The sequence below is a fragment of the Typopeltis vanoorti genome, chromosome 21 (assembly GCF_054136105.1).
Source record: "Typopeltis vanoorti isolate ZY-2024b chromosome 21, IOZ_Tvanoo_1.0, whole genome shotgun sequence".
In the NCBI taxonomy this organism is placed as follows: domain Eukaryota; kingdom Metazoa; phylum Arthropoda; class Arachnida; order Uropygi; family Thelyphonidae; genus Typopeltis; species Typopeltis vanoorti.
The window spans coordinates 88,429,743-88,457,500 of record NC_143569.1 but is presented as its reverse complement, the minus strand read 5'-3'; the positions used below and the strand labels follow the sequence as shown (position 1 = coordinate 88,457,500).

At 37.0% G+C, this 27,758-nt stretch overlaps 1 protein-coding gene across 7 annotated transcripts in view; it reads left to right on the top strand.

Annotated features, from left to right (window-relative positions):
* Positions 1–27,758, top strand: part of LOC150095089 (spectrin beta chain-like) — a 577,773-nt gene that overhangs the window by 107,589 nt on the left and 442,426 nt on the right. For all 7 annotated transcript variants that reach the window (XM_090411296.1, XM_090411299.1, XM_090411298.1 and 4 more), the window contains exons 2-3: positions 14,113–14,273; positions 27,457–27,608. In XM_090411296.1, the coding sequence (XP_090267422.1) occupies positions 14,144–14,273; positions 27,457–27,608 (282 nt within the window). In that variant the 5' untranslated portion in view covers positions 14,113–14,143. The remainder of the gene's footprint in view (positions 1–14,112; positions 14,274–27,456; positions 27,609–27,758) is intronic.

Below are 27,758 nucleotides of genomic sequence, written 5' to 3'. Positions count from 1 at the left end.
CACTAGAGAAGGTCCAAAAACGAATGACCAAAATTATATCAGAACTCCCACAGGTCTCTCTTTATACCAAAGAATTGTACAGATTTACTTGCTATCTATTCGGATATGTGATTAATTTAGATGAGTACTGCACGCCAGTTTGTCTTAAACATTAAATGGTGTACAGTACTTATCGTTTAAACTTAGGAGAAACTGCTATTTTCGAGATTAATAAATATTAATTCTCGGAAACGTAGTTTATCCTGTAAATTTTAAATGAAACTTCATTTTAATCTGTAATAATGTCTTGAAAACTTTACTATTTTCACGGTCGCCCTTAGGAATTTTGCCGCCCCTTCTCTCTTATTTTTCGTATAGTTTATGCCAACTTTGCCGCCCCAAAAAAACGTGCCGCCCCGTGCAAATGCACGTCGTCTTACACCGTCGGTAGAGCCGGCCCTGACTATTTGAGAAAGTTTTAGTTCATCTACGGTAAGTTTATAAGTAGTGTGAGTTCATTTTTATGACGCTTCCATAGCGTATTTAGAAGAACAACCGGACAACGCAATCTTCGATTGAAAGAGATCTGAGTTCATTTCTATTGATGACTTGAAGAATCATATTCTTCAAGTCATCAAGAGATTCGGCTATTTCATGTATTTGAATTAGCCGATCTCATATGGAGGTAACATAGTTGTTTCTTCCCGGAAACTCAGGATTTTCATCCCGAATACAGGCAAATTGGCAGATTACCAAATTACAGATAGAAATACCATTTGTTCAGTAAATGATGGATAACAGCGTACCGTATAGATCAGGATTAAGTACAATGTGGACAGCAGCATAGTTAGGCTTTTAGGCTTGTCACATTCGTAGCTGGATTTCGATAATTGGTAAAATATCCTGCCACTAGTAACTGCTTCAGTGCCGAAGCAATTCTACACCAGTGGTGTAGTTAGAGCTTTTGCCACCCGGGGCGATCCCTGAGTTTGCCGCCCTCCTCAATACACACCAAAATACTACAAAAAGTCCAAACGACGTATAGGGAAATAAATTAAAACACTATGTTTATTTTTGAAGTAAAACTTTAATTTCAACATTCTAAAATGTTATTTTTCTTGCTTTTCTGTTAGCAAAATCGTCGATGACATTGACGAAGTCTATTTCATAGTAATGTAGGTAATTCTTAATCACTTTTAATTTAGAAACATTCCTCTCACAACTAGCAACACTTACAGCAATTGTGAGGAAAATTCGCAATAGTATTACAATATTTGGAACTGAGTTCTCGAGACTGTATTTTAGAATTAATTGCAAAAGTTCAAAAAGATTCAAAGTGTCGCCCGTGGCGGATCGCGCCCTCCCCTAGCTGCGCCTCTGTTCTACACTGTTGAGTAGACGGAGTGGAGTCGTGGTGGAGAGTGCCCTCCCTCAGTAGCGCACGCGCACTCAGGATTTAATCTTGGGGGGGGGGGGAGTTGAGTAGACGATTTGAGAATACACACTACGCATTGCATACGACCTATGACTTAGCATCTGCAATGATCGCTAATTCATAAGTAGTATAGAAATAGAATACGTCATAACATAAAATAAAATAAAAAATAATTTTAATTAGGAAAAGATTTTTGGAAAATTTTCTAGTGTTTTTCCCCCCTTTTTCTTTGGGGGTGGCAGAGCCCTTTGGCTCCCCCTCTGGATGCGCCAATGCCCTCCCTCGATGAATCTTGGACTCCTTGGAGTTATTACATAATAATAATAATGAATGATTCGTGTCCACCATAAAGGTCGATAAACTATGGTGGACACTCTTTTGTATTGGTTTTTATAGTCGTCAATTGATGAGACCATATCGCTTTCCACCCTGGTTGTTTATTTGAAAGAAATCAAGGGTTGCGTGTTAAAAAAATGATCATTTATGGTACTTATGATAGCCCAAGATGAAATTTCAGTGCTATCGGCTCATCATTCCGTATGTTCTGCTTATCATCCGCCTCAGATTTTTTTTCCTATCCCACCCCGATGTGTTACAGTTGTATAAGGGAAGAGTGTTTGCGAAGAATGGAAGGGGACAGGGTTTGAGGAAGAGAGAAATAAAATAAAATGAGCTGGCGACCGCTGACGTTTCTGAACTGAGTCACTTCCCTGGGAACGTGGGAAACTAGGTCACCAGGGAAGCACGCGTGGTCAAAATGCTGTACTGCTTTCTATCCGCTGTCTCTTGACCCAGCAGCCATGGCGGCAATACCGATATTTTATAACAGTTTCCGTACAATTTTTATGAAGTTTTCTCTTGACCTATTACAACTTCCTGGTTGTGTGGGTGTTTTGAGTACGAGGTTAAGTGTTAAGCTATTCAGACTGTAATTTTTTTTCTTGTAAACATTAAGCGTGTTAATAGCTATCTTTTCACACCGTTGGAATTTGTAAACAGTGAACGGTATGGTTACCTAGTGATGACAGCGCCGGCAGACGGTGATAGCAAGTAGCTGAACGTGGAGTGATTTGATCATGTAGATTATACGATTTTTTTAAAACCTAATATTACTTCACTTGCGTTCTTGTTTCTCTCATGTCTTGCAAATTAATATTTATAAATCACATCATAGCAGACTGTTGGGTGAAGAACCTTTTTGTGTGTAATAATATTGGAATGATTTTCCTTTCAATCAAAATAAATATAAAAAAATCAGAGTCGTAGAGTAGGTGCCCTTCCTCGATGAGTCCTTGGATCCTTAGAGGTCACGCAATAATAATAAATTAATTTTTTTACGTGAGTTTTCCTCTGTTTTTATATTTATTTTGATTATGCCAATTCACGGCATTCCATTATTGAAATAAATCGCTAGACCTTACGGAGCCTACTTCTAAAACAGTGTGCTAAATACGTAAAGTTTTAGTAAAGAAGGCTAAATGTATTAACAGAATTTCTAAAACGTTGTAGGATGGCTCAGGTTATTCCTACCTGTTGGAAAATAAAAGAAATTTATGTCTCCTAAAGAACATCGGATTTACTTGAAGGCTAGTAGGTTGAATTTTTTTGTTTTATCAAAAGGACATGATTTCGCCGTTTCTCCAAATAAGATATCTCTTATTATTATTACGTGATACCTCCAAGGAGTCCAAAGACTCAGTGAGGGAGAGCACCCACTCCACAACTCTCCGTCTCCACCACTTAATCCACCAACTACAGCAAACCGCAACAACCACCACCATCATCTACATCAACGCCATCTATTGGTCACCACCGCCACTAATATTTTCACAGACAATCACAAACAGCTATGTCCATGGCAGGATTTGAACCCACAGCCTTTTAGCTAGAGAGCAGATACGCTAATCACTTGGCAAACCAGGCTGGCATGAATTTTATTTTATTATGGATTTTATTCATAAATTAGATAGTCTTTCGATCATTATCTCTCAAAACAGCTAACAGGATTCATTTTAAATGTGCAAAAATTCTTTTTAGTGCTAAGCCTCCTCTTCCTAATGTTTCTTTTTCTGAATTTAAATGCTGAAGAATAACAATTTAATTATTGCTAAAACTAACATGGGAAAGACTGTTGTTCAAGATAAAAGAGAATATGCTAGGTAAATGCCTCTGTTACTTCGAGACTATTCTACTTATAGGCTAGTCACATCTGATCCTACCTGTAGTCAGATAAAAAAAACTTAATTCTGTTATCTGTAATGTTTCTAATTGGGACGAAGAAAAAAAAATCTTAAAACCTTTGGTCATACACCTAGATTCTATGGCCTTCCGAAACTTCATAAACCAGGTACTCCATTATGACCAGTCGTTGACTGTATAGGATGTCCCACTTATAAGATATATTATTATTATTATTACCCAAGACCTCATGGAGTCAAAGACTCATCTGGGAGGTCTTTTTATCACACACACATATCTCATCATACCGTTTCTTAAACACACTCAAACTCCTTGCATACACCACAATCACAGGCAAGGCAGTCCAATCATTCACAACTCTGCACGAAAAAAACCTGTCTCTCACACCCTCTTTATACAGTTTCCAGGGATGACCTCTGGTTCTCCCCTGATCTCCCACTATTCTCTGTAGAACTTCTCCACCATTGATCTTATAACAACCCTTTACCAACTTGTAGGTCTCTATCATATCTCCCCTCTTCCTTCTCTCCACCAGACTCTGCAAATTACATCTTCTCAATCTTTCCTCATACTCAACATTCCAGAGGTCAGAAACTACCTTAATCAATTGCCTTTGGACCCTTTCCAACATGTCTTCATCCTTCTGAAAACCCGATGACCAAATCTGGGCACAATAGTTCATGTGTGGCCTAATCAAAGCCTTATACAATGGAACAAGAATCTCCCTACTTCTACATGTCAGTGTCCTCTGCATCATTCCCAGAAGTCTTTGTGTTGTCTTCACAATTTTGGTGATGTGTCCCCTAAATTTTAGATCCTTATCCACTATCACCCCTAGATCTCTTATTTCCTCTACTCCAACAATATATTCTCACCAAGGAGAAATTCTGCATTCCATCTTTGTTTTCCAAATTTTAAAACCTTACATTTTGCAGCATTGAACTCACAGCATCCCATTTGCTTGCCCAATCACTCAATTTATTCAAGTCTTCTTGCAAGGCCACAGCATCTTCACTACTCTTTATGGTTCGTCCCAACTTTGCATTATCTGCAAACAACTAAATATCTCCATCCAAATCTTTGCCAATATCATTAATATACAAGTTAAATAGTAATAATGGCCCTAAAACAGACCCCTGAGGCACTCCACTAGTGACTTTCCTTTTCCTGGATATCGCACATTATAAGACAAAAATATAAAAAAAATCTGAAATTGCTATTTTGTTTTTATTATATGAGAAACATTAATGCAAAACTATCACATAATAATATTAATTCAGTGTTTGCTCTATATGGATATATCGCACAATAAAACTGTTTTAAGCTCTTCTAAATTTAAATTATAAGCTATGTCCCCCTCTATCGATACAGTTGCTAGACCAACCAATCTTTCTTGGGTCATTGCTATTCGCAAATAATTTTTAATCAGTTTAAGCTTGGAAAAATTTCTTTCCGCACTTGCTACACCAACAGGAATTGTTAACAATATCCTTAGGTTACGTTGGGATAAATTTCTACAAGATTTTGGTTATATATGTGTGTGTGTGTGATAACATTTGGTAAGGACCACTTTTCTCTTGTATTATTTTAGAGAGAGTTTTTAATTCTTCAAATAAATCTATTGCATCTACATCTGATGTAAAATATCTTGTTGTTGTAATACAGCACCTAACACAATACTGCAATATGGCTGAACGAGTGCCCTTATTAAGCAGTGCCATGAGGCAGGCTGTCTCTATGCTACACCCTGTCGACGGTGCTGCATTATGCAGTGGAATCATAACATCTTTACCCCTGTATCAGTGTTCTGTGCATCATTGCCATAATATGCTGTGCTCTCCTCACAGTATGAGCAAAATTTCAGGTCTCTATCCACCAACATTCCCAGATACCTCATCTCCTTCACCTACTCTGAGATATCTCCACTAGTCTTATACTCTACATCCCATCTGCACTTTCTGAGTTTTGAAACCTTACACTTTGCTACATTGGACTAGTAGCCCTACCTGTTTGCCCACTCACTCAGTCTATTGACTTCCACTTGTAAGGCTATAACATCCATTCTCTTTCACATAGTTCTTCCTAACTTTCTATCATCATAATTGAATATGTGTAGTTGAACTTGATTATTAATGACTGATTACTAATTTCTGTGGATATATTTGGAAATGTAGAATATTTTAGCATTTTGATGCTTTTTTATTTTAAAATTAAAGATGATGTAATGTTTTTCCAATGTGTTTTGAATTTTTTTTTTTTTTGTATGTTCTATAAGATTAAAAAGATTCTTTTGCTCCATGTGCTCTGTTAAACATATACTGTATCATTCTGTTATATAGTGAAGGAAAAGATCCACCCAGTGTCATTATCATTGTACTGATGTAATCACCAGCACTTATATCCTGTTCTGATAGCATTGTTTGTGGGAATTGTAATATGGAGTCATTGCCCTAAGGGCAGTGACCTTCATTAAGCTTTGTTATGGTCATCTAAGCATGATTAATTTGCTTTTTCTATGGAGTCCTGTAACAAATGGCCTTGCTGCCCATGTGTGTGTGTGTACTTGCTCACCAGCCCTGTGTATGCTGTATTTCAAAATAAGAACCTTCTTCACTTTTCTTCTTTTGCTATTCTCTCATGTTAATCTGCTTTTGTTATTTTGTTTGAAATATGATCTGTCATAATGTTCTGGTCAAAATTTCTGAATAAAGGATCAGTGGACCTTGTGTTATGGTCTAATATGACTACTCATTTAATTTTTCTTTTAATTTTTATAATTAGCAGTTGGAGTAGTAGTACTCTATTTGCAATTGTAATTGTTGCTTATTTATTTATTTTAAATGTTTTGTGGAATTTCTTTTATTCTTCTAACATGTGTTGAAAAATATTCATATAATCAGCCACACAAAGAATGAAAGAGAGAGAGAGAGAGCATTATCAAACAACTAAAATTTGTTCTCCTTTTATAGATGTAAATTAATAATTTAGATAATTTTAGTTAAGGCATTAATTAATGAGGTATATCATATATGAACTAAAATATATTTTACAGACATTTTATTGTATAACAGTACATAAATATTGCAAATACAGGTAGTCCTCGACTTACAACGGGTTCCGTTCCAACGGCTCCGTCGTAAGTCGATTCTGACATAAGTCAAGAGCTTTTTTAATTCTTGATTTGTTTGATTTCTGTTATAATATTTTCATAAATTAGGTTTCTATTTAACTTAAAACGGTTTTCAACTACAGGGCATAGGATACACTGGGGGGGGGGGGTTGAAAATCTTATCCTGTGAATGGTTTGAGGTTCGATGATTAATAAAAAGCCCTCAACACTGCAAGCTAAAAGAGGGAAAGGAAGATGAGATGAGGTGTATATATATATATATATATATACATTACAATTCAAACAGTATCTGTTCTTTTATTATTACTGACATTTATTTCAAGGCATTCCAGATACCACAGTATTGTTGGGCATGTGCATTTGGTCATGATCTCTAGTGAATGCCAAAGTTGGATACCAGTGCAGTGATAATCAGAAAGACTGAGGTTAGTGTTCAGATGTAACGGATTAAGAACAATTTCCTTAGATTCCACAATTCTTATCTCGAGTTGATCTTAGCATCTGAAGATCTTCTCTGATTTGTTACAGATGACTGATAGAATTTTTATCATTAGGGTCAGTCTCATATGTTCTCTCATATTCTCTTCCAGACATAATTCAATGGATTTTTCAGTCTGAACAAAATAGGTCATTTTGAAGTTGCACCAAAGCTACACCCAGGATATTTTAAGCTGTTATGTTTTTGTTTAGATGTACTCAGTAAGGAATGGAGTTTAGGCAGAGGAGTGAAAGAAGTCTGGATTTTAAATTTCTTGAGAACTCTAGCTAACTTAGGAAAAAGGGAGCTAATATATGGTAGAGATATATAGCCTTTTACATAATCTCTATCTTCAGTATGGCAAGGAGGTGGATTAAATAGTAGCTTTTTAACTGTCTGTTTAGAATAACCATTTTTCTGAAAGGTTGTAAGAAGAAACTATAGTTCTTTTGATATCCTCTTCTTCACAGAGGAGGGGAGTGAGCACATTTACCTAATGTAGAGATAATACTAAGTTTTTGAGGCAGATACAGAGTGGTTAGCATATCTGCTCTCCAGCCAAAGCGCTGCAGGTTTGAATCCCGTCGTGGGCATTTATGTTTGTGATTATCTGTGGAAATAGTAGTGGTGGTGGTAGATGACGTTGGTGTAGTTGCAGTCAGTTGGTGGATTGAGTGGTGGAGACAGAGTTGTAGAGCAGGTGCCCTCCCTTGATGAGTCTTTGGACTCCCTGGAGGTGTCAAATAATAATAATGATGATGATGATGAGATTGTGCTTGAGGATATCTATTCATGTGAGTGGGTTTCTGTAATTGGAGATCTTCAATTTTTCAGATACATGAGTGAGTTTGACATCTAGGAATGGGGGAGAGAGCCATCAACTGCTAATTCTGAAGTAAATTATATTTTTGGTGTTAACTGTTGATCGTTTAGGAGCTCTTTTAAGGAATCAGGTCCATAACTTTAGATTAAGAAAATATCATCTATATATCTTTTCCATGTATTTCAAATATGTTCCTCAGCCGAGTAAATCCGTTTTATCACATATATATTCATATACTCTAGATAATGACTTTAAATATGAAGGTTGCAACATCGTAAAATTATTATTATTATTATTACAGGCGACTCCAAGGAGTTCTTAGACTCATTGAGGGAGAGCCTAAATATCACGTCCATCAAAACTATTCGACATTCACAGTATCTATCATACTTTGCCTTGAACTCATTCACTGTCATCAGCTTATTCCACTCATTAAAGTAATTATTCTTAACATGGTAGTAGTCTCCATAATTTATCAAAATGAATATTTACCTCTTTCAAAATTTTTTGGAAGCCAAACTATTCCACATGCATGCAATTATACAAGACTCGTTTGGTCATCCCAGCAACACTTTGGTAATCCCAGCTTCTGTTTGGTAAATTGTTTCAGAAATTGCTTGCATTATACTGGTTTATTATTATTATTATTATTATTCAGGCCTCCATGGAGTCAAAAGACTCATAAAGGGGGGGTCGTTCCTAGGAAATACAAAGTCTATCAAGACTCTTTGCAGGAGATCCCTCCTAGGAAACGGTCTATCATACCACTCCTTAAACTCATTGACCGTTCTCGCTCTCACCACTCTATCAGGCAATGTATTCCATGGTTCAACCGCCCTCCATGCAAAGAAACCACTCCTCACCCTCTTGCTCACAGCTTCCTTTCGTAACTTCCAGGGATGGCCCCTTGTCATCACTCCTTCCTGCTGTTCAACCAAGTGAAAGAACTCCCCAGTGTCAACCCTATAGCCACCTCTCAACAGTTTAAAAGTCTCAATCACATCATCTCTCCTTCTTCTATCTACCAAACTCTGCAGTCCACATTCCCTCATCTGATCCTCATAACTAACATTGTACAATCCTGAAACCATCTTTGTTATCTGCCTCTGTACCCTTTCCACAGTTAATTTATTCCCTTCAAATCCTGGGGACCAAATCTGAGAACAGTAGTCTAAGTGTGGTCTGATCAGGGTCTTATACAATGGAATGATAACTCTTTTATCTCTGCAGGTCAGCATCCTTCTCAGTATTGCTGCAATCCTCTGGATTACCTTCACCACCTTTGCAATATGTCCCCCGAATTTCAGGTTTCTATCAATCATCAACCCCAGATCTCTTGTCTCCCCTACTTCCTCCAGTACAACTCCTCCAATAGAGTATGCAGCATCCATCGATGTGTCCCAAACCTCAAGATCTTACATTTTGCTGCATTAAACCGACACCTCCATTCATTTTCCCTTCTGTTCTAGCTTATTGTAATCCTCTTGCAGTTGTGCTACCACAACTGCACTATTACTAATAACCCTTCCCAGCTTCACATCATCCACAAACAACTGACTATCCCCTTGCAATCCACTGACAATGTCATTGATATAAAGGTTAAACAATATAGGTCCCAGTACTGAGCCCTGTAATTATGTGGTGGTTTGATTAGTTGAACTTCAATGCTAACAGTGCACTAAGAATTTATTCATATAGACTTCTTGGAAAAGAGTCAACAGATCCCCCCCCCCCCCACACACACATGGGCAAGGTGTATCGTGCCATGTAATGAGTCGTGTTTGTTGCTTGTATAAATTGGAGGAATATGATGCTCCCAGGTCAGTGCAACTACTCTCCAGATGAATCTGCTGCTAGAAGGGAACTGACCAAGTTTGAAAGAGGTGTTGAGATAGGATGTCATGTTGCAGGCCTATCTGATCAGCAAATTGTTGACAGAATGAGCAATCCCAGGTAAACAATCAGTGATACCATACTGACATGGAAGTGCAGGAAGTTAACTGCAAATGCTGAATGCAGTGAATGATCCACCACATTTACTGAACATGACTGTAGGGTGCTATGAAGAATAATATGTAAAAGCCTACATTCGTCGGCCGACACATTGAATGTGGAATTCTGGGCATTGACTGAAACACAAATCTGCACAAAAACATTCAGAACCAAGGCTCACAACATGGGTTATGGTAGGACATATGCAAGTCACACATTACCCGAAGCAACATGCAGCATCATCTTCAGTGGTGCCAAGAATGTGTACAGTGGGACGTGGAAGTTTGGAAAGCTGTGTTATTGGCAACATGTCACGTTACACTCTCTACTGAACAGTTGGGCTGGGAGTGTGGCAGGGGCCCAGTGAAGATCTTGCCAGAGTGCATAACTCCAACTATGAAATTCGAAGATGGTGGTGTTGATGTTATGGTCCTATTTTTTTGGATTGTCCTCAGACCTCTGTTCTTCTGTCTTCTTGGTTCCATGAACATTGAACTCCGAGAGGTAATGCAAACATCTTTTACTAGAGTGCGTAACTCCAACTATGAAAATAGGAGGTGGGATGTAGTATGGCCCTGTTTTTCCTGGTTTTACCTCAAAAAAGAAAGTTTGTGATGCCACAAACATTGAACTCTGAGATGTATTTGTGCATTCTGGACAGTGCCATGCTTCCTACTTTGTGGCATTTCTACAGAACTGACAATTGTTTCTTCCAGCAAGACAATTCACGATATTGTAAGGCTGATGCTGTAACTATGTGATTTGTGGACCACACTTGGCTGGCCTCCACAGAGTCCTGATCTCAACCCTATTGAACATCTTTGGGATGAACTGAAGCATCAGGTGAGGTGAAGGGACGTCTTTCCCACAACAGTCTGGGACTTCATTACATGCTTACAGGAAGAATGGTCCAAAATTCCCATTGATTTGCTATTGTATGCTTGTAGAAAGTATGCCCCATAGGATTGCTGCAGTCATTATTGCAAAAGGAGGTCCTACATCTTCATAAGGTGGGTGCCATGGCTGTTTCTTTCTCACATGTGGTGTCTGTTGACTTCTATCCAAGCAGTGTATATTTCTATAAAAATAAATCTTTCTCTCCTTTCTCCTTTGCAGTACCATCTAAGACGTGTCATAAAAAGTTCAGAAATCTGCTGAGATCTTCATCACTTGAATTAACAAACTATTCCAGGAATCCCCAGTTATTTTAATGATTGAGAATTAGAATGAGCTAGCAAATTATACTATTATTTTGTAATAGTATAATTTGCTAGTGTTAAACTCATTCTAGTTGTCTGTATTTTTTTCTTTTGTTGTTCTAGTATTCTGATAAATATTTTGGAAAGCTGTGTTATGAGTGATGAATCACATTGCACCCTCTACCAAGCAGATGAAATGGTGTGGTATATTGAGTTTCATAATGATAAATCCACTTATAATGAATGAATTTAAGAAGTTGGAAAGTCTAATGATAAAAATTGAGCATATCCTTTTATTATCTATTTGAAACATTGAGAATTCAAAGATGATATCATTCACTTTCTTAGTTTCCACTTTCAGACTCCTGCTCGTGTTAGTCTTAATTCCTCAGTTGTTATTCTCAGCTAAAGATAATTTATGGGCAGTGATAGATATGGGGAGATATAGATCTTCAGGAAGAATAGAAAGGAGAAAGTCTAAAAAAGAGCTTGATCGAATGGGAGGGGCTTCATTATGAAGATATGGATTGAAAAGTGGAGATAGTGAATAGAGTGAATTGTTGGAGTTCTGTGAGGGATATATAGTCTTGGAGGATGTAATTGGGAATGAGATATCAACTCCTGCTAGTTGGTGAAAGTGATCATGAGATACCTGAGAAATGGTCAAACAGGAAAGGTTTTGGTTTAAAAAAAAAAGGATGTCTACAAAATATAAGGTAGGGATTTTGGAAAGCTCTGTATTCAACCTACCAGTAATACTATGGAAGGACGAGTTGTGAAGGAAAGATACTGATTGAGCATGTGAATTTGTTAAAACACATCTGATGCAGACATTGTATACAGCTGTACAGTGCCTGTGTCAGGTATGTTTTGACAAGATAAATCCACTTCATTCCTAAATACAATAAAGGAACAGTGTAGGAAAAAAAAATGGAAAAAACATAAGATCGCAGGCAATGATTATGTATGCGAGGAGTATAAGATGCCGTAGAAAGTGACCAGCATAGTAAAGAAAAGCATAATATGAGAGGAGATTGGCTATTCAGATCTAAGGAAATGCAAGGAATTCTTTCTGCTGTGTGACAAGTAAGATAAAGAATGATTATGGAAGGGTGACTAGTAGATGGTATTGTGTCAAAGTGATCACTGCAGCAAAGATAGTGGCATTGCTTATTGAGTACTTTGTCAGTATATGTTTTATACTGGTATGAATGATGCTATGAAGTTCCCAGAAAGGAGGGAAGTATTACAGGAGCTATAAATAAATGAATTACAGGTGTATGGAATAGTAAGTAAGCCATATGCAAATAAAGAAGTGGATCGATAACATATTTCCTATTTTTAGGAAATATGCAGAAATGTCCATCTCTTTACCAGGTTGTTTAATGAGAATCTTGCAGTAGAATTGAGAAAATAGAGAAAAGGCAAGATTATGTTACAGTACAAATGCTGTACTAAGACACATTTTCAAATTATAGATCAGTCTATATATCTGGTTAAGGTACTGGAGAGAGATTGGTTAGGAATGGAATACAAAATTGAGTTTATAGGCTTAAGATTCTCTGTGAGTTAGCATGAGTTTATAAAAGGTAGATCTGCCTTTAGTAATCTTCTTGCATTTTAGGAAAAATGTGCAGGATAAGGAAGACTCGCATATCGTGATATTTTTGAAAAAGAGAAGCCTGCATAAGACAGTCTGTGAAATGGCAAGTAAATTCATCAGATAGCTAGGAGCAGTGTCATCCCTTGAGTAAGAGGCACCTTTGTAGGTTTCTGTGGTTTAGCAATTCAAAAGAAAGAATCCGGTATTGCGATAATAAACATGTGGTCTGCATCCAGATTTTTTAATTTAATGAACAGTCAGACGGCCATAACATCATAGAAAGGACTATGTTTGAGTAATTTCTCATTTCTTGTGTTTAAACTTTTAGTTACCTTTAACCCCTGAAGATGTAAGGCAAACAACATACGAAACTTGTTGGGTTTGTTTATTTTTATTTATCTTAATAAACATGTATCACATGTTTCTTAATAAATCTTAATAAACATGTCGCAACTCTTCTTTTGAAGCGGCACCTTTATTCAAAATTATATTTCAGTTTCCCCATAAAATAGAATTTGCAAATTAAAATGAAATTAATTTCAAGAAATTTTTATTTATTTAGTATATAAATACAATATATACATATGTGTACATATAAAAATAGAGCATCTCAAAAAAAATTTTTTTTTCAATTATCATATTTCATAAATTCATAAAAAATCACAACACAATTCAAACCTGCTTTGACATGCTACTCATGAAGCGGTATGGCAAAGCAAAGAAGCTAATCAGTTATTGAGTTTACTGTTCATTTTTATGCCTCACTGTTTATTTTAAGTAATCTGACAAGTTCCATTATGAAAGTTCTCATTTCTCTCCTGAATGTTTATACTGACCTATTTCTACATTATTCATTCTCCTTTGTAATGTTTTTTGCATTAGAATCAAACTGAAACCTCCTGAATAAGAGCAAAGTGTTTATTCTGTATATATATTGAGAAATATGGCATTAATATAATGACAGCTAATTACTTCAATAATCATTTAATAAAATAATATTTTTAGCATTAGAATCAAACAGAAACCTCCTGAATAAGAGTGAAGTGTTTATTCTGTATTGCAGATTGAGAAATATGTGACTAATACAATGATTGATGATTACTTCTTCAGTAATTATTTAATAAAATTCTAAGTTAATTATCACTATCACTTAGAAAAACTTAAAACATGATTTTTTTTTTTTTTTTGAAATCACTTTTGGAACTGTTTTATAGCATTTCATAACAGCCTCTTTTTTAATGTGAGAATATTATAACCCTATTATTTTCTTATAGGGCCAGGTAGGAAATTGGACACTGGCCCATCATGACGACAGATATTGCTGTTGGGGTACGATGGGACCCTACTGCTCAGCAGGAAATAGAAGATTATGATTATGATGGTGGAAACAGCTCCTCTCGACTTTTCGAACGATCTCGAATTAAGGTTTTGGCTGGTAAGATTTTTTTTAAAAATATTTTTTAATTACATATTTACTGGTAATTTAATAATTACCATTTTGGAATAGTAATTACTAATTATTAGTCCCGAAAATGATAGCATGAATATTAAAAATAGTCACTGAGCATAACTATTTACAATAGCTGAAATAAAAGTTAATTAGTCGATTAAGTGGAGGAAAATAGAAAATGTTGCAGTGTGACAGACAATCAAGGAGATGTATTGATATGCTGTTATGTGTTGTTAGTTGGCAAGAATTTCTAGAATCCAAAGTTTTGCAATATTTCTCATGCAAGAGTTCTGGAAAGTTATTTGTCAGCTTTCATTAATAGCACAGTTTCATTAAAAGCCATTTCATGTTTATCATAATGGCTGTAGGTTCAAATCCTGTATAAAACAATAAATTAAAGATGCCAAGAAATTATATTCTTGGTTTCATCCTTTATCCAAGTGTAAGCAAACAAAGTTTGCACTTGAAGTCATCACTTCATGACTGAGTTACTTGTATATTGAAGCTAATTACTTTACATCAATTGCCTTAGTATCCCGTAATGTAATGCACATATCCAATGGACATGTATAATGCTATTCATTATGGGAAGGATCACTACCCAGACCAGTTTTGACCTTTATGGAGGTCTCATCAGTAGGACCCAAGTGATACCAAGGTTAATGCAGAAAGTAATCCAGAAATCATATTTCCATATAGGAGTATTCAAAAGGTGTCATACCTTATTATTCAAATACTCTGGATTAGAGATAGATGTTGAAAGTTTTTTTACTTGGTTATACTATAAATGAATAATTTATTAATAATAACAATTAATAAATTAAATACATTTCTCTGACATTTCAATTTCCTTAGTACTGAACTAGAGTTTTGCTCTCTTAAAGTTTCTACCTGGTCTCTGAAGAGAACCAAACCATTTTGAAACAACTGTTAGGCCAGTGAAACCTTTATCAAATGCACAAATAAAAGGCAAATATATGGACTCTTGGGCTGTACTCATGTCTTTTAAGTAGTGCAAGGTAAGGCCTCCAAGGCTGGTCCCAAGCCTGGCTGCAAAAGGAGGAAGGTGGTCACCTTGTCGCAGTGACTAGAATAGGAAAACCAGGGAAACTAGACAAGAAACCAAATGGAAGCATGATCGAAACCATTCACTTATGCTACCGCATCCAGGGCAGCTGATGCACCAGCATTGGTGACCCGGGATGCTTGTGAGAAGTAGACTACTGGCCGAAGAACTAAACTATCATCAAAATTGGAAATTTATTGCTACATGGAATGTGAGAACCAGACACCATGTCGGACAAATGAAAATCATTACCATGGAAATGTCGTAATGAAAAATCTCAATTGCTGCAGTATCTGAAATGCATTTCACAGGATCTGGCACACTGATCATCCTGCCGCCAGAAACCGATGGAACGATGACACTGTTCTGCTCTGGTAGTGAAAAAAACAGGAAATTGCCATTGGCTTTATAGTGGACAGACAGGCTTCTGGGAGTGTAATTGCCTTCCAACTAGTTTCAGATCACTTGACTATTCTCACCATTGACAGCACAATTAAGACTCATATCCTGTCCACCTGTGCCCTGACCAAGACCAGCCCGAATACAGTGAAGGAAGACTTCTACAACTATCTCTAGCAAACACTGGATATGATCCTGCAGACGAAGCTGACAATTCTGGTCGGAGATTTCAATGCCCACATTGGTACAGACAGGACTGGATTGGAAGGAACACTGGGCAGATTTGGTCATGGTGAGATCATTGATAATGGATTGCACCTGTTGGCCTTCGCTACATCAAACAACCCGATTGTAGGCAACAGCTACTTTCAATACCTTTGCAAACATAAGTTTACAGGGTGCAACCCAGCTGGTGAGGATTCAGCCATCCTTTGCTCAAGGATGTCTGTGCAATTAGGGGACTTGACTGTGGTTCTGACCACTATCTCATCATTCGTGCCAAAGTGCAACTGTGGCTATAGCGGGCAAAGCACAAGTCCCCCCCCCCCCAAATTGGGCATGTCTTAAGGATCCAGATAGATTTGAAGTACTTAAGTTATCGGATGATGTAGATGTGGAAGAGAAGCAGTTATCATCATTTATCATAGAGTGTGCCCCCATGTCCATCTGTCTGCCATTGGACATAACCATGGATTTCAGATGAGTGCCTGGATCTGGTGGATAAATGAAAATGAGTCAGTCATGTCAACTTCAAACAGTACTGGCAACTGAAAAAAGTGGTTAGATGGAAGATGAATTTGAAATGTGAAGCCTACTGGAATAGTGTTGCAGCTGAAGAAGCAGCATCCGTGCATGAGTGCTGTACTCTATATCAGACTCTCAGGAATCAATAAATGAAAACATCAAGAAGGCAGATGGCATTTTCGTGAGCTCCCCCTGTTGAGTGCCTTCAGTGGCAGAAAGAATTCTTCCAGCAGCTTTATGACCACAACCTACCCCAGGGGCCACCACCTGAACTGCCACCCATTGATCTGCTAGATAATCCATTCTTCATCGGTGAACCAATGGATATGTGCAATAAGAATGGAAAGGCACCCGGAGTGGATCAAGTCACTGCCGAAGTGATCATTGCTAGAGGAGATGTCCTACTACAGTGGCTCCATGTCCTTCTGACATGTATCTAATGCTTGGAATGAATGCATCCCAGCAGTGTGGAAAAAAGCCATCATTGTACCGAACCTGAAGAAAGATGATAACTGGGAATGCAAGAACTACTGTGGCATCAGCCTTCTTTCGGTCATCGGCAAGTTATTCATGAAGGTCATACAAGCAAGGCTACAGAAGTACTGTGAACAGACCAGCTGTGTGGAACAAGCAGGTTTCAGGTTGCATTGGGCCTGCACTGATCAAATATTTGCCATTTGCCAACTGATAGAGGAAAGAATCAGATGTGGGAAGTGAACTGCGATTGTCTTTATCAATTTCAAGTCTGTATTCAGCTGTGTTCATTGGCCCAAATTGTGGAAGGCATTATAAAACGAGCATGTGCCACTGAAGATCCTCCTACTCCTGAAACATCATGCAGTGACCCTACCAGCAGTGTGCAGATTTGAAATGAGCTATCTGAGGATCTTCCTTTTCAAACTGGAGTCCATCAGGGAGATGTCGTTTCTTCCCTGCTTTTCAACATTGTGATTGATACCATTATAAGGTGGATGTGGAGTTCACTACAGTGTAAACACTTCTTGACTGACTTGATGTTTGTAGATGACAGTGCCATATTTGCCAATACAGATGCAGTCTACAAACACCCTTACCACATTGCCAATATCACCCAGCCATATGGTCTAAGAATCAATGTGGACAAGACCAAAGTTATGACCACAGATGGATCACAGGCTGATGTTTATCTTAATGGTGTCCAAATTGAGCAGGTCCATAAATTCAAATATCTGGGGTCACTTGTGCAGAAGAAGAAAGTGGCATCCACCATTGAATTCCAGGCAGTAGGATTTATCAGGCAACAGAAGCTTTCACCTTACTCAAATGGTGCTTTTAGAAGAGAGCCAACATCTCCACCAAGACCAAAATTCGCCTCTTCCGGACATTCCTCATGTTTCTGCTTCCTGTATGGAGCAGAAACATGGACTCTGCTTGCATCTGACATGAACAAGCTCGAAGTCTTCCAAACGTAATACCTGCAACAGATCTTGGGTGCCTCGCTCCATGATTGCCACTGTAATGAGACTATTTGGGCAAGGTGTGACAACCAACCTGCTGTTGAAGAACAAATACAAAAACCCAGGCTGCGGTGGTTTAAAAGTTAACAGAGAGAGAGAGAGAGAGAGAGAGTAGAATCCCTAGTATTGAATAATTCTTTGAATTTATTTAGGGCAATTTATTTTATTATTATTATTATTATTTGACACCTCCAAGAGTTCATAGACTCATCAAGGGAGAGCACCTGCTCTACCTCTCTCTCCACCACTCAATCCACCAACTACAACTATCCGCAACCACACCAACGGCATCTACTGCTGACCACACCACTAGTTTTTCCACAGACAATCACAAAAATCCATGCCCATGGCAGGATTCGAACCCGTAGCCTTTTGGCTGGAGAGCGGATACGCTAATCACTTGGCCAGCCAGGCCGGCAATAATAATAATAATAATAATTTTAACTAGCACTTTTTATTTTCAATATAAAGATTTTTCTCAAACAAAAAGTGAATAGGTGTGAATATTTTTTTAACATCCAGAAACATCAAATTGTCATGTTTCTAAGCCAGCCTGATCTGAGAATTATCAGATTAATCAATTACTGTATTATACTGCACAAGAAATTCTTGTTTTCATCTTTATTTTGCCTAAGCATGGGCAAACAAAAGGTATGTGCATGAAATATCTGAAATATCAGAAAACATGCAATTTACAGACAAAAAAAAATGACTGTGGTGATGATAGGCAGTAGATGGTATTGGTGTGGAGGGTGATGGTAGTAGCAGTTTGGTGTATTTAGTGGATTAAGTGGTGAAGACGGAGAGCTTTAGAGTAGGTGTCTTCCCTCAATGAGTCTTTGGACTCCTTGGAGGTGTCACGTAATGATAATAATAATAAATAGACGCAATATCTGTTGTACCTCTCCTTGAAATGGTTAACAGACAAAGCACTCACACTGACATAGGCAACCCATTCCATTCATTCACCACTCTTCAAGTGAAAAATTTAGTCCTCATGCCCTTGCTAACCACACTCTCTTATTCAACTTCTAGAGATGACCTCTTGTTCTTCCCACTCTAGCCAAGTGCTGAAACATTTTCCCTCCATCACCTTATAAAATCCCTTAAGTAACTTAAATATTTCTATCATTCCCCCCCTTTTTTTTTCTTGTCTATCAATTATGAATATGAATATGAATTTTTGACTATTGACCGACTTTTGGTTGATAGTCAACAATCCAAAAATCCCAAATCTCTCCACATAAGGAGCATTCCACAACAGACCATTGACCATCTTTGTCACTTGCCTCTGGATTTTCTCCACCACTTTCTCTTCCCCAAGAAACACAGGTGACCAGGCCTGAGAACAGTATTCCAAATGTGGTCGTATGAAGGCACTTTCTAAAGAGGAATGATAACTACTTATCTCTACTTGTTAGTGTGTTCTTCAACAACAACCAAGTGATCCTCTGAGCTACCCTGGCTACTTTAGCCATATGCCCTCTAAATTTCAACTTGCTTTCTACTACTACTATTCTCAAATCCCTGGCTTCATCCATTTCCTGGAATACAGTTTCCCAATGTGGTGCATTGGGGGAACTGTACTCCAGTTGTATCCCAAAATGCATAACTTTACACTTTTCCACATTCAATTGACATCTATTATTTGTTGAAAGTTTTTCACTTGGTTATATTATAAATTAAAGATACCAAGAAATTATATACTTGGTTTAATCCATTATCCAAGTGTAAGCAAACAAAGTTTGCGCCTGAAGTATCTTTCAGGACTGGGGCAACTCATGGCAAAGGTGGTATGACTTCACATCACTTGCCTTAGTATCCCATAATGCAAAGCACATCTACTTGTGGGCATGTATAATGCTATGCATTATGGGAAGGGTCACTACCCAGACTATTTTCCCTGTTTAAGTGCAGGGTTACCTCTCCAAAAACTTGTGTGATCACTCAGATCACTCAACAATGAGCGACCTGAGTGATAATTTAACTCAGCATTGGCTCCCCCCACCACTGAGCAGAGCCATAATCTCAGCAGTGGCCCCACTCAGAGACAGGCAAAACTCTATCCCTAAGCAGAGCCGTCATACCTCAGGGAAAGCACCACTCCTTCTGCGCAAAAGCACATTCGTGAGAGCCAGACCCGGAAACAGAAAAAGCTGAGCCTCAGTTAAGACTTTATTAGCTACAGCATTGCCAACAAAGTGCATCTGTGAGAGCCAGACCTGGAAACAGCAATAGCCAAGCCTCATTTAAAACTTCATTTGCTACAGCTTTGCCACAACTACTTATGCACAAAAGCACACCAGTGGGAGCCAGACCCAGAGGTGAGATACTAAGGCAGAATGCTGCTGACTTGATGGATGAAGCATAAATGCTTTTCATATTTCCCTTTGTCTGAGAGGGAGTTCTTTGAATGGAGAGTTATTGAGCATTAAGCTTGCCCAGGAAGGGCAGTGAGATTAACTGTGTTCAGCTGAGCATAGAATTGACTTGGGTCTTTTGTATTTGTAGAATTCTGTTTCATTGTAGTCTGAAGCTTGCTTGATCAGTAGGTTTGGATGATTGATTGTCTTGGTGAAGAACTTTGCTGCTAGATCATGGAGGAGGTATGCGATATAGGGAGTGTTGACTTCTCGGTGAATCTGGGAGTTTCTGATAAACCATGGGGCATCCAGAATCATTCTCAGGCATTTGTTCTGTATTCTCTGCTTTTTGAATATTTATATTTGAGGTGTGGCTCCATGTAGGATATGCGTAAGTGATGACTGGGCATATTACCATCTTGTATATGAGTAGTGTGTTCTGGATATCCAGTTTACTTCTTCTGTTGATCATGGGAGATACCAAGGTTGAAGGTTGAAGCAATGCAGAAGTCATATTTTCCTATATGAGTTGCCAAAAGGTGTCACACTTTGTTATTAGAATACTCTGGATTAGAGATAGATAGTTGTTGAAAGTTTTTCACTTGGTTATATTATAAATTAAAGATACCAAGACATTATATACTTGGTTTAATCCATTATCCAAGTGCAGATCTCCTTGCAGATGTGTATAATCTATAGCATTATACACGTCCGCAAGGAGATGTGCTTTGCATGGGATACTAAGGCAAGTGATGTGAAGTCAATACCACCTTTGCCAAGAGTTGTACCAGTCCTGAAAGATACTTCAGGCACAAACTTTGTTTGCTTACACTTGGATAATCGATTAAACAGGTATATAATTTCTTAGTATCTTTAATTTATAATATAACCAAGCGAAAAACTTTCAACATCTGTCTATCTCTAATCCAGAGTATTTTAATAACAAGGTGTGACACCTTTTGGCAACTCATATAGGAAAATATGACTTCTGCATTACTTCGACCTTGGTATCTGACCTCCGGGTCTGGCTCCCACTGATGAGACCTCAATAAATGTTGAAACTGGTTGGTGCCTTGATTCTGGGGAAGCAGAGTTTCTTCCCAAGGTAATGGATGGCAATGCTATAACCAAGGAAGTTTTAACTGAAGCTTGGCTATTGCTGTCACCCTTGGGTTTGAGGAGTAATGAATGGCAATGCTGTAGCCAATGAAGTTTTAACTGAGGCCCGACTGCTGCTGTTATCCCTCAGATGAGATATGAGTGGCTCTGTTCAGTGGTGGGGTGGACCTGCCACTGGGTAGAGCCAATGCTGAGAGTTCTCGGTGACGGGGTGAGCCTGTTCTGAGCGGAACAAGGATGAGTTAAAATATCCTTTGGGTCACTCATTGTTGGGTGATCTGACGGATCACGAGTTTTTGAGAAATAACCCTGCACATAATACAGGAAAGCCGGTCTGGGTAGTGACCCTTCCCATAATGCATAGCATTATACATGTCTGCGAGGAGATGTGGTTTGCCTTATGGGATACTAAGGCAAGTGATGTGAAGTCATACCACCTTTGCCACGAATTGCCCCAGTCCTGAAAGATACTTCAGACACAAACTTTGTTTGCTTACAGTTGGTTTGCTTACAAGTATATAATTTCTTGGTATCTTTAATTTGACATCTATTATGTTTGACCCATACTGTCATCCTATTTAAATCATTCTGCAAGCTCTCTGCATCAGATTGATTAACTATTACCCTACCGACTTTGCATTGTTAGCAAGTAACTGAATATTTCTGCCAGTCAGATTGCTAATAAACTGCTAGTCACCTGCCTTCTCTTGGTTTCTGTTCCCCCATATACTACTATTTGATATCTGTCTAGTAACCATCCTTTTATCCACATCACCAGTTTCATATCCATCCCCATTTGTTACAGTTTGCATAACAGAATTCCATGTGGTATCCTGCTAAATGCCTTTGCAAAATCCGGTAGTATTATCGTGTAGCCATTCCCTTTATCAACCTCAGCTGTCAGTCTATTATACGAAGTTAGTAAATCGCTAAGGCATGTTATTCATTCCACAAAAACAAGTACACTGGATGGTGTGTTTGTGCATGTGCACTCGTGTGCGCGTGCACACACACACACACACACACACACACACAATCTATGCATCATGGCACCTCAATGTGCAAAATCTTGAATGGGAAACATTAAAATGACACTCCACATATCTGTTGCATGTTACCAGGCCATTTAAATTTTCCTAAACATGACATGAACACCATCTCTAGCAAATATCCCCCAGACTTTGTGATATCAATGAACTTGAATATCTTTATTTAAATCATGTACAGTGTCATAACAAATCAGATGAACAGAACTCTGTGTAGTTCTGTTATCACTTCTTCTTACATTTATTTATTTTTTTTGTGGCATACTTCCACTGTTTACCCACACTTCTGTTATCCATCCTCATCTTCCTCAGTTTCAGCACTAAATTTCTATGTGGCAGTCTGCACAAAAATAATACTGTATGTTTCTTATGTGGTATGCATTTGTATCTTTATAATTATCAATCATTTTATCATACAGTATCAAATGATATATTACTACTTGTTTTGCAGTAATATATTGTTAATTCTAGGGAGTTAACAGCTGCATTGATGTGCTCATTTAATGTGGGTCTTACATTGGACAAATTTCCAAGGAGTGGAAAAAGAGCAAAATTATTCCACTCTATAAGGGAGGTGATAAGACAAGCTACAAATTATAGGCCAATCTTTGTGTCTGGAGTTGTGGTTAGAGTGTTTAAGAGTTTAGTGAGGACTTAGATCCAGAATAAGGTTGACAATTGTAGAATCCTCTTCGAAGAAAAACATAAGTTTGCTAAAGGAAGATCATGTTCTAGCAATCTACTTACTTATTAAAAGCAAGCTGATTGCACAGTGGTATATTTAGATTTTCCAAAGATCTTTGATAGATTGCCACATGACAAGCTGGTAATTAAATTGGAATGGATGGGGTTGAATAATAGATTAGTGCACTTGATTGGAGACTGGCTTTGTGATAGGTATTAGCAAGCTGAGTAAGTATGGGGGGGGGGGAGTGATATCCCATGAGGAAAGTCACTACTGGTGTGTTGTCACAAGGGTATATTTTAGGCTGTTGCTGTTTAACTTGTATGTTAATAATCTTGTAAAAAGTTTTAATAATGATATACTGTTGTTTGAGATGATTCAAAGCTTTAGGGAATAAGGAGTAGAGCAGATGTACTTTTACAAGCGATGTGAATAGATTGGGTAAATTGGATTAAGAGTTCAATTTTGCAAAGTATAAGATTTTGAAATTTGAGAAGCAGAGATGAGAATACAGTTGGTGAGGATATCTTAGAGGAAGCAGAGGAGTAAGTGATCTTGGGTAATAGTGGATAAGGGCCTAAAATTTAGGAGACACATTTGCTAAAATTGTGTAGACAGCACAATGGAGGTTGATGATACAGATGACTGATGTGTTGAAGAAGTAAGGCGATTATGGTTCCATTGTGTAATGCAGGCCTTGAACAGACTATGTATGGATTACTGTGTGCAGATTTTGTCATCTGGTTTTCAGAATGTTGAAGAGATATTGGAAAGGTCCAGATATTTTTGATTAAGGTGGTGTCTGGTCTCTGGAATGTTGATTATGAAGGAAAGATTGAGGGAATGCAATTTGCACAAATCCATTGGATAGGAGGAGGAGGGAATATGAATGAGACATATAAGTTAGTAAGGGGTTATTACCAGATTAATGTGGAAGAACATTTTCATAGAATGGTGAGAGACAGAGGGAGAATAAGGAGGCCATCTCTAGAAGCTGTAGAAGGAGATGTGAGGAATAGGTGTTTTTGCTTAGAGAATACTGTGTGATTGGAATGTATTACCTGAGAGTGTAGTGAGTGTAGAGGCAGTGAATGCATTTAAGGCACAGCTTGATTGGTTAAGTGTGTGACAGTGGATCCTTCCACAATGTGCCTTTTGACTCCACAAGGTCTGATGATAATAATAATAAAAGTGTTAGTAAATTGCTAAAATAAGGCCTCTCCTTTAAATTCATATTAACCTTCAGAGAGAGGATGTTTCCTGTGCCTGTTAACTCATTCCTATATTCTAGTCGAAACCAATCTTTCCAATATCTTAATCACTACTGCAGTATACAGATTGATGTTTACAACTTGTAGCTTTTATTAGAGATCTCTATCTTGGCAGTAGTACTACTCATTTGCAGTGACACTAGTTTATTCTACTTTCAATGTTTTGGTACTTTTTTATTGCAAGATGTAGTAAAGAACTAGGCCAAGGATACATTTGCTCCTCCTTTTGTGCATTCCTGAAAAATACAATGCAGTAATAAGGCTACATTCTCCCTTTTCCCCAAATTTTAAAGGTTGAAGGAAAGAGGACAGGTGCACTGGAAAACCAAAAATTGTGTTGCATTATCCATTTAGTAAAACAACTTAAAGTTTTAAGTTCTAACATTAAGAAAAAAGATTTGTTGTGAGCAGTATGCATATCTTTAAATAACATAACGACAGAATTAAAAAAAAAATGCAATGACATTATTGACAACATAGAACATCTTTTCAATTTTTGAATTCGATAATATGCTCTGTTCAATCATTATCATTCATGAGAAGACCAAATTTATTTAATGATTTGAAGAATAAGCTGAACTATACCCTGAAATTAATGCTATTAAAAGTAGATAAAAAGATAATTAAAAAAATAGTCTAGTTTTTATAACCTAACAAAGACAGGAGTGGTTGCACTAATGGTAAAAACTGTACTCTGGTTGAAAAGGTCTAATTTAAGAAAATGATAGACAAAAGAAAGTGGACTGAATGTATATTTAAAATAGATATGACAAGGCTATACTGATGTGTGTGTGTGTGGGGGGGGGATATGCTTAACTGGCACACTTTCCCAGTATTGTCATGTTGATAAGGCTTTACTTTTTCCCTCCAGTTCTTTTGAATAAAGCATTCCTTTCAAACAAAGAAATGCCTTATCACATATAAATGTAAAAAAAAAAATTACGTTTTTATTACTGTACTGTATAAGTACTATTATTCGACATATTTATTGTATTTTTTACTTCATTCATTGTTTTATAATGAAAGTTAATGAGAAATTATGATTTAATGTGTAAACTTTTGTTTCCTTTCTTCTCTGTGATCATAACCCATTCACGGTATTGATGCACTATAAGTTTTAGAATCCTTTGTGGATGGGTTTGCCATAAAAAAAAAAAAAATGTAATGGGTGTAATTTTTAAATATGATATATAGAAGTATTGAAATCTTATTTTGATGAGCTTTGCTACCTTCTTGTGTATGTTATACTAATGTAGAAAACAGCTTTAGTAGAGGTCTTTTATATATTTATAGCAGTTTTAACAAATCATCTGCTTTTAGTAAATTTTTTCTTTAAAATTTAGACACTGCAATGTCTTTATTTTATTTTATTTATTTATTTATTATAATTATGGCTATTATAGCCTGTTTTTGTTTAGGAGTGTCCCTTATTTAAATACATTGGCTATCAATACTCAAGAGGAATATATATATATTTAGGGCATTATTGGTGAGTATAGAAGGCAATTAAGGTAGAATAAAAGAGGTGGAAAGATTTGGTACATACATTTTTTTGATTCTACGATGTCTTCCACTTCCATGATCTCGCTGAAGGTTATTTACAAACGGGGGGGGGAGAAGAGGGAGGGAGCATGGGGTGTGTTTAGACACGGGAAAATAAGTTTGGATAACCCGGGTTAATATTAATAATATATATATAAATGTATACATATATTATTTTGAATTAGGGTGCATTTTTGGGGGGGGGGGGAGGAAGGGTATATTTATGTGGCAACTGGGGCAGGGTTGTATACCCTTCCCCCCCCCCCCCCCCAAATGCACCCTAATTCAAAATAATATATGTATACATTTATATATATATATTATTAATATTAACCCGGGTTATCCAAACTTATTTTCCTGTGTCTAAACACCCCCCCACGTTCCCTCCCCCTCTTCTTTCCCCTTCGTTTGTAAACAACTTTCAGCAAGATCATGGAAGTGGAAGACATCGTAGAATCAAAAAGAGGTATGTACCAAATCTTTCCACCTCTTTTATTCTACCTTAATTGCCTTTTATACTCACCAATAATGTCCTAAATATATATACCCCTCTTGAGTATTGATAGCCAATGTATTTAAATAAGGGACACTCCTAAACAAAAACAGGCTATAATAGCCGTAATTATAATAATAGTGTTTAAGAGGAGTAACATGGGAATTTTCCCAGAGACTATACCTAATTTATTTATTTTTTTTTTTATTTTGAGAATTTAATATAAAATGAGAAATTTCATTTTAGATCATGAATATTACAAAAATTTCAGGGTGGAGTTCTTATTAACTGGTACTTATGAATTTTAGAAATAAATGAACACTTCCTGTGCTATGTAAGGGTATATTCCCTTCTTTATCTGCTATGGTACAGGAAGGAAGAAGATAGCTTGTGCATATCCTGTTTGCAGCCTGCTTTCTCTTGGTTGTCATAGAAAGACACTTATTTCATTAAGAACCTATCCAAATTTGTACTGTTTGAAGTGTAATCTTATTTGCTATGGTTTGATAAGTGGATATGTGTACCTTTGACTGTTTGCTAACCTGGATACCATACTCACTGTGCTCAGAGTTAATATTAGATAAAATTACGAAGAGAGTTTAAGACGAGCATTTTTCTATATCAGCACTTTGGCATTAAGAGTTTGTTAATTTTATGTAACAGAAGGAGGAAGTGAACAGATTTATTAACACAACTAGAATGGCAGATGATATGGAAGAACTGATTAAACAGTATAGAGGTAAGTATAAATATATACATATGTAGCATATATCTTTTAAGTGAATAAACTTGTTGCTGTTATCAATGTAGATTATTTTCTTTGTTTCAAGCCTTTTTTATTTATTTGTTTATTTTGGGAACATTTTGAATGTCTGATCTTATTACTTTTAACTCTGATAAATTTCTTTAGTATATTTTTTATTAATTATTTATTTTTAACTAAGGTGAACGTGAAACAGTTCAGAAAAAAACATTTTGCAAATGGGTTAATTCTCATCTTGTGCGAGCCAACAGTAGGATAACTGATCTATATGTTGATATGCGAGATGGAAAACTCTTGATGAAGCTGCTGGAAATCTTATCAGGAGAGCGATTGGTAAGTTGATACATTAGCAGGAAGTGCTGTTATCATGGATATATGGAACAGTAAAATATGTTAAGATTGACTTATCTTTTTTATATAAAACATAACCATAAAACAACATAAAAAATCTTTTTTATATGTTTTAGATAATTAAAACAAAAA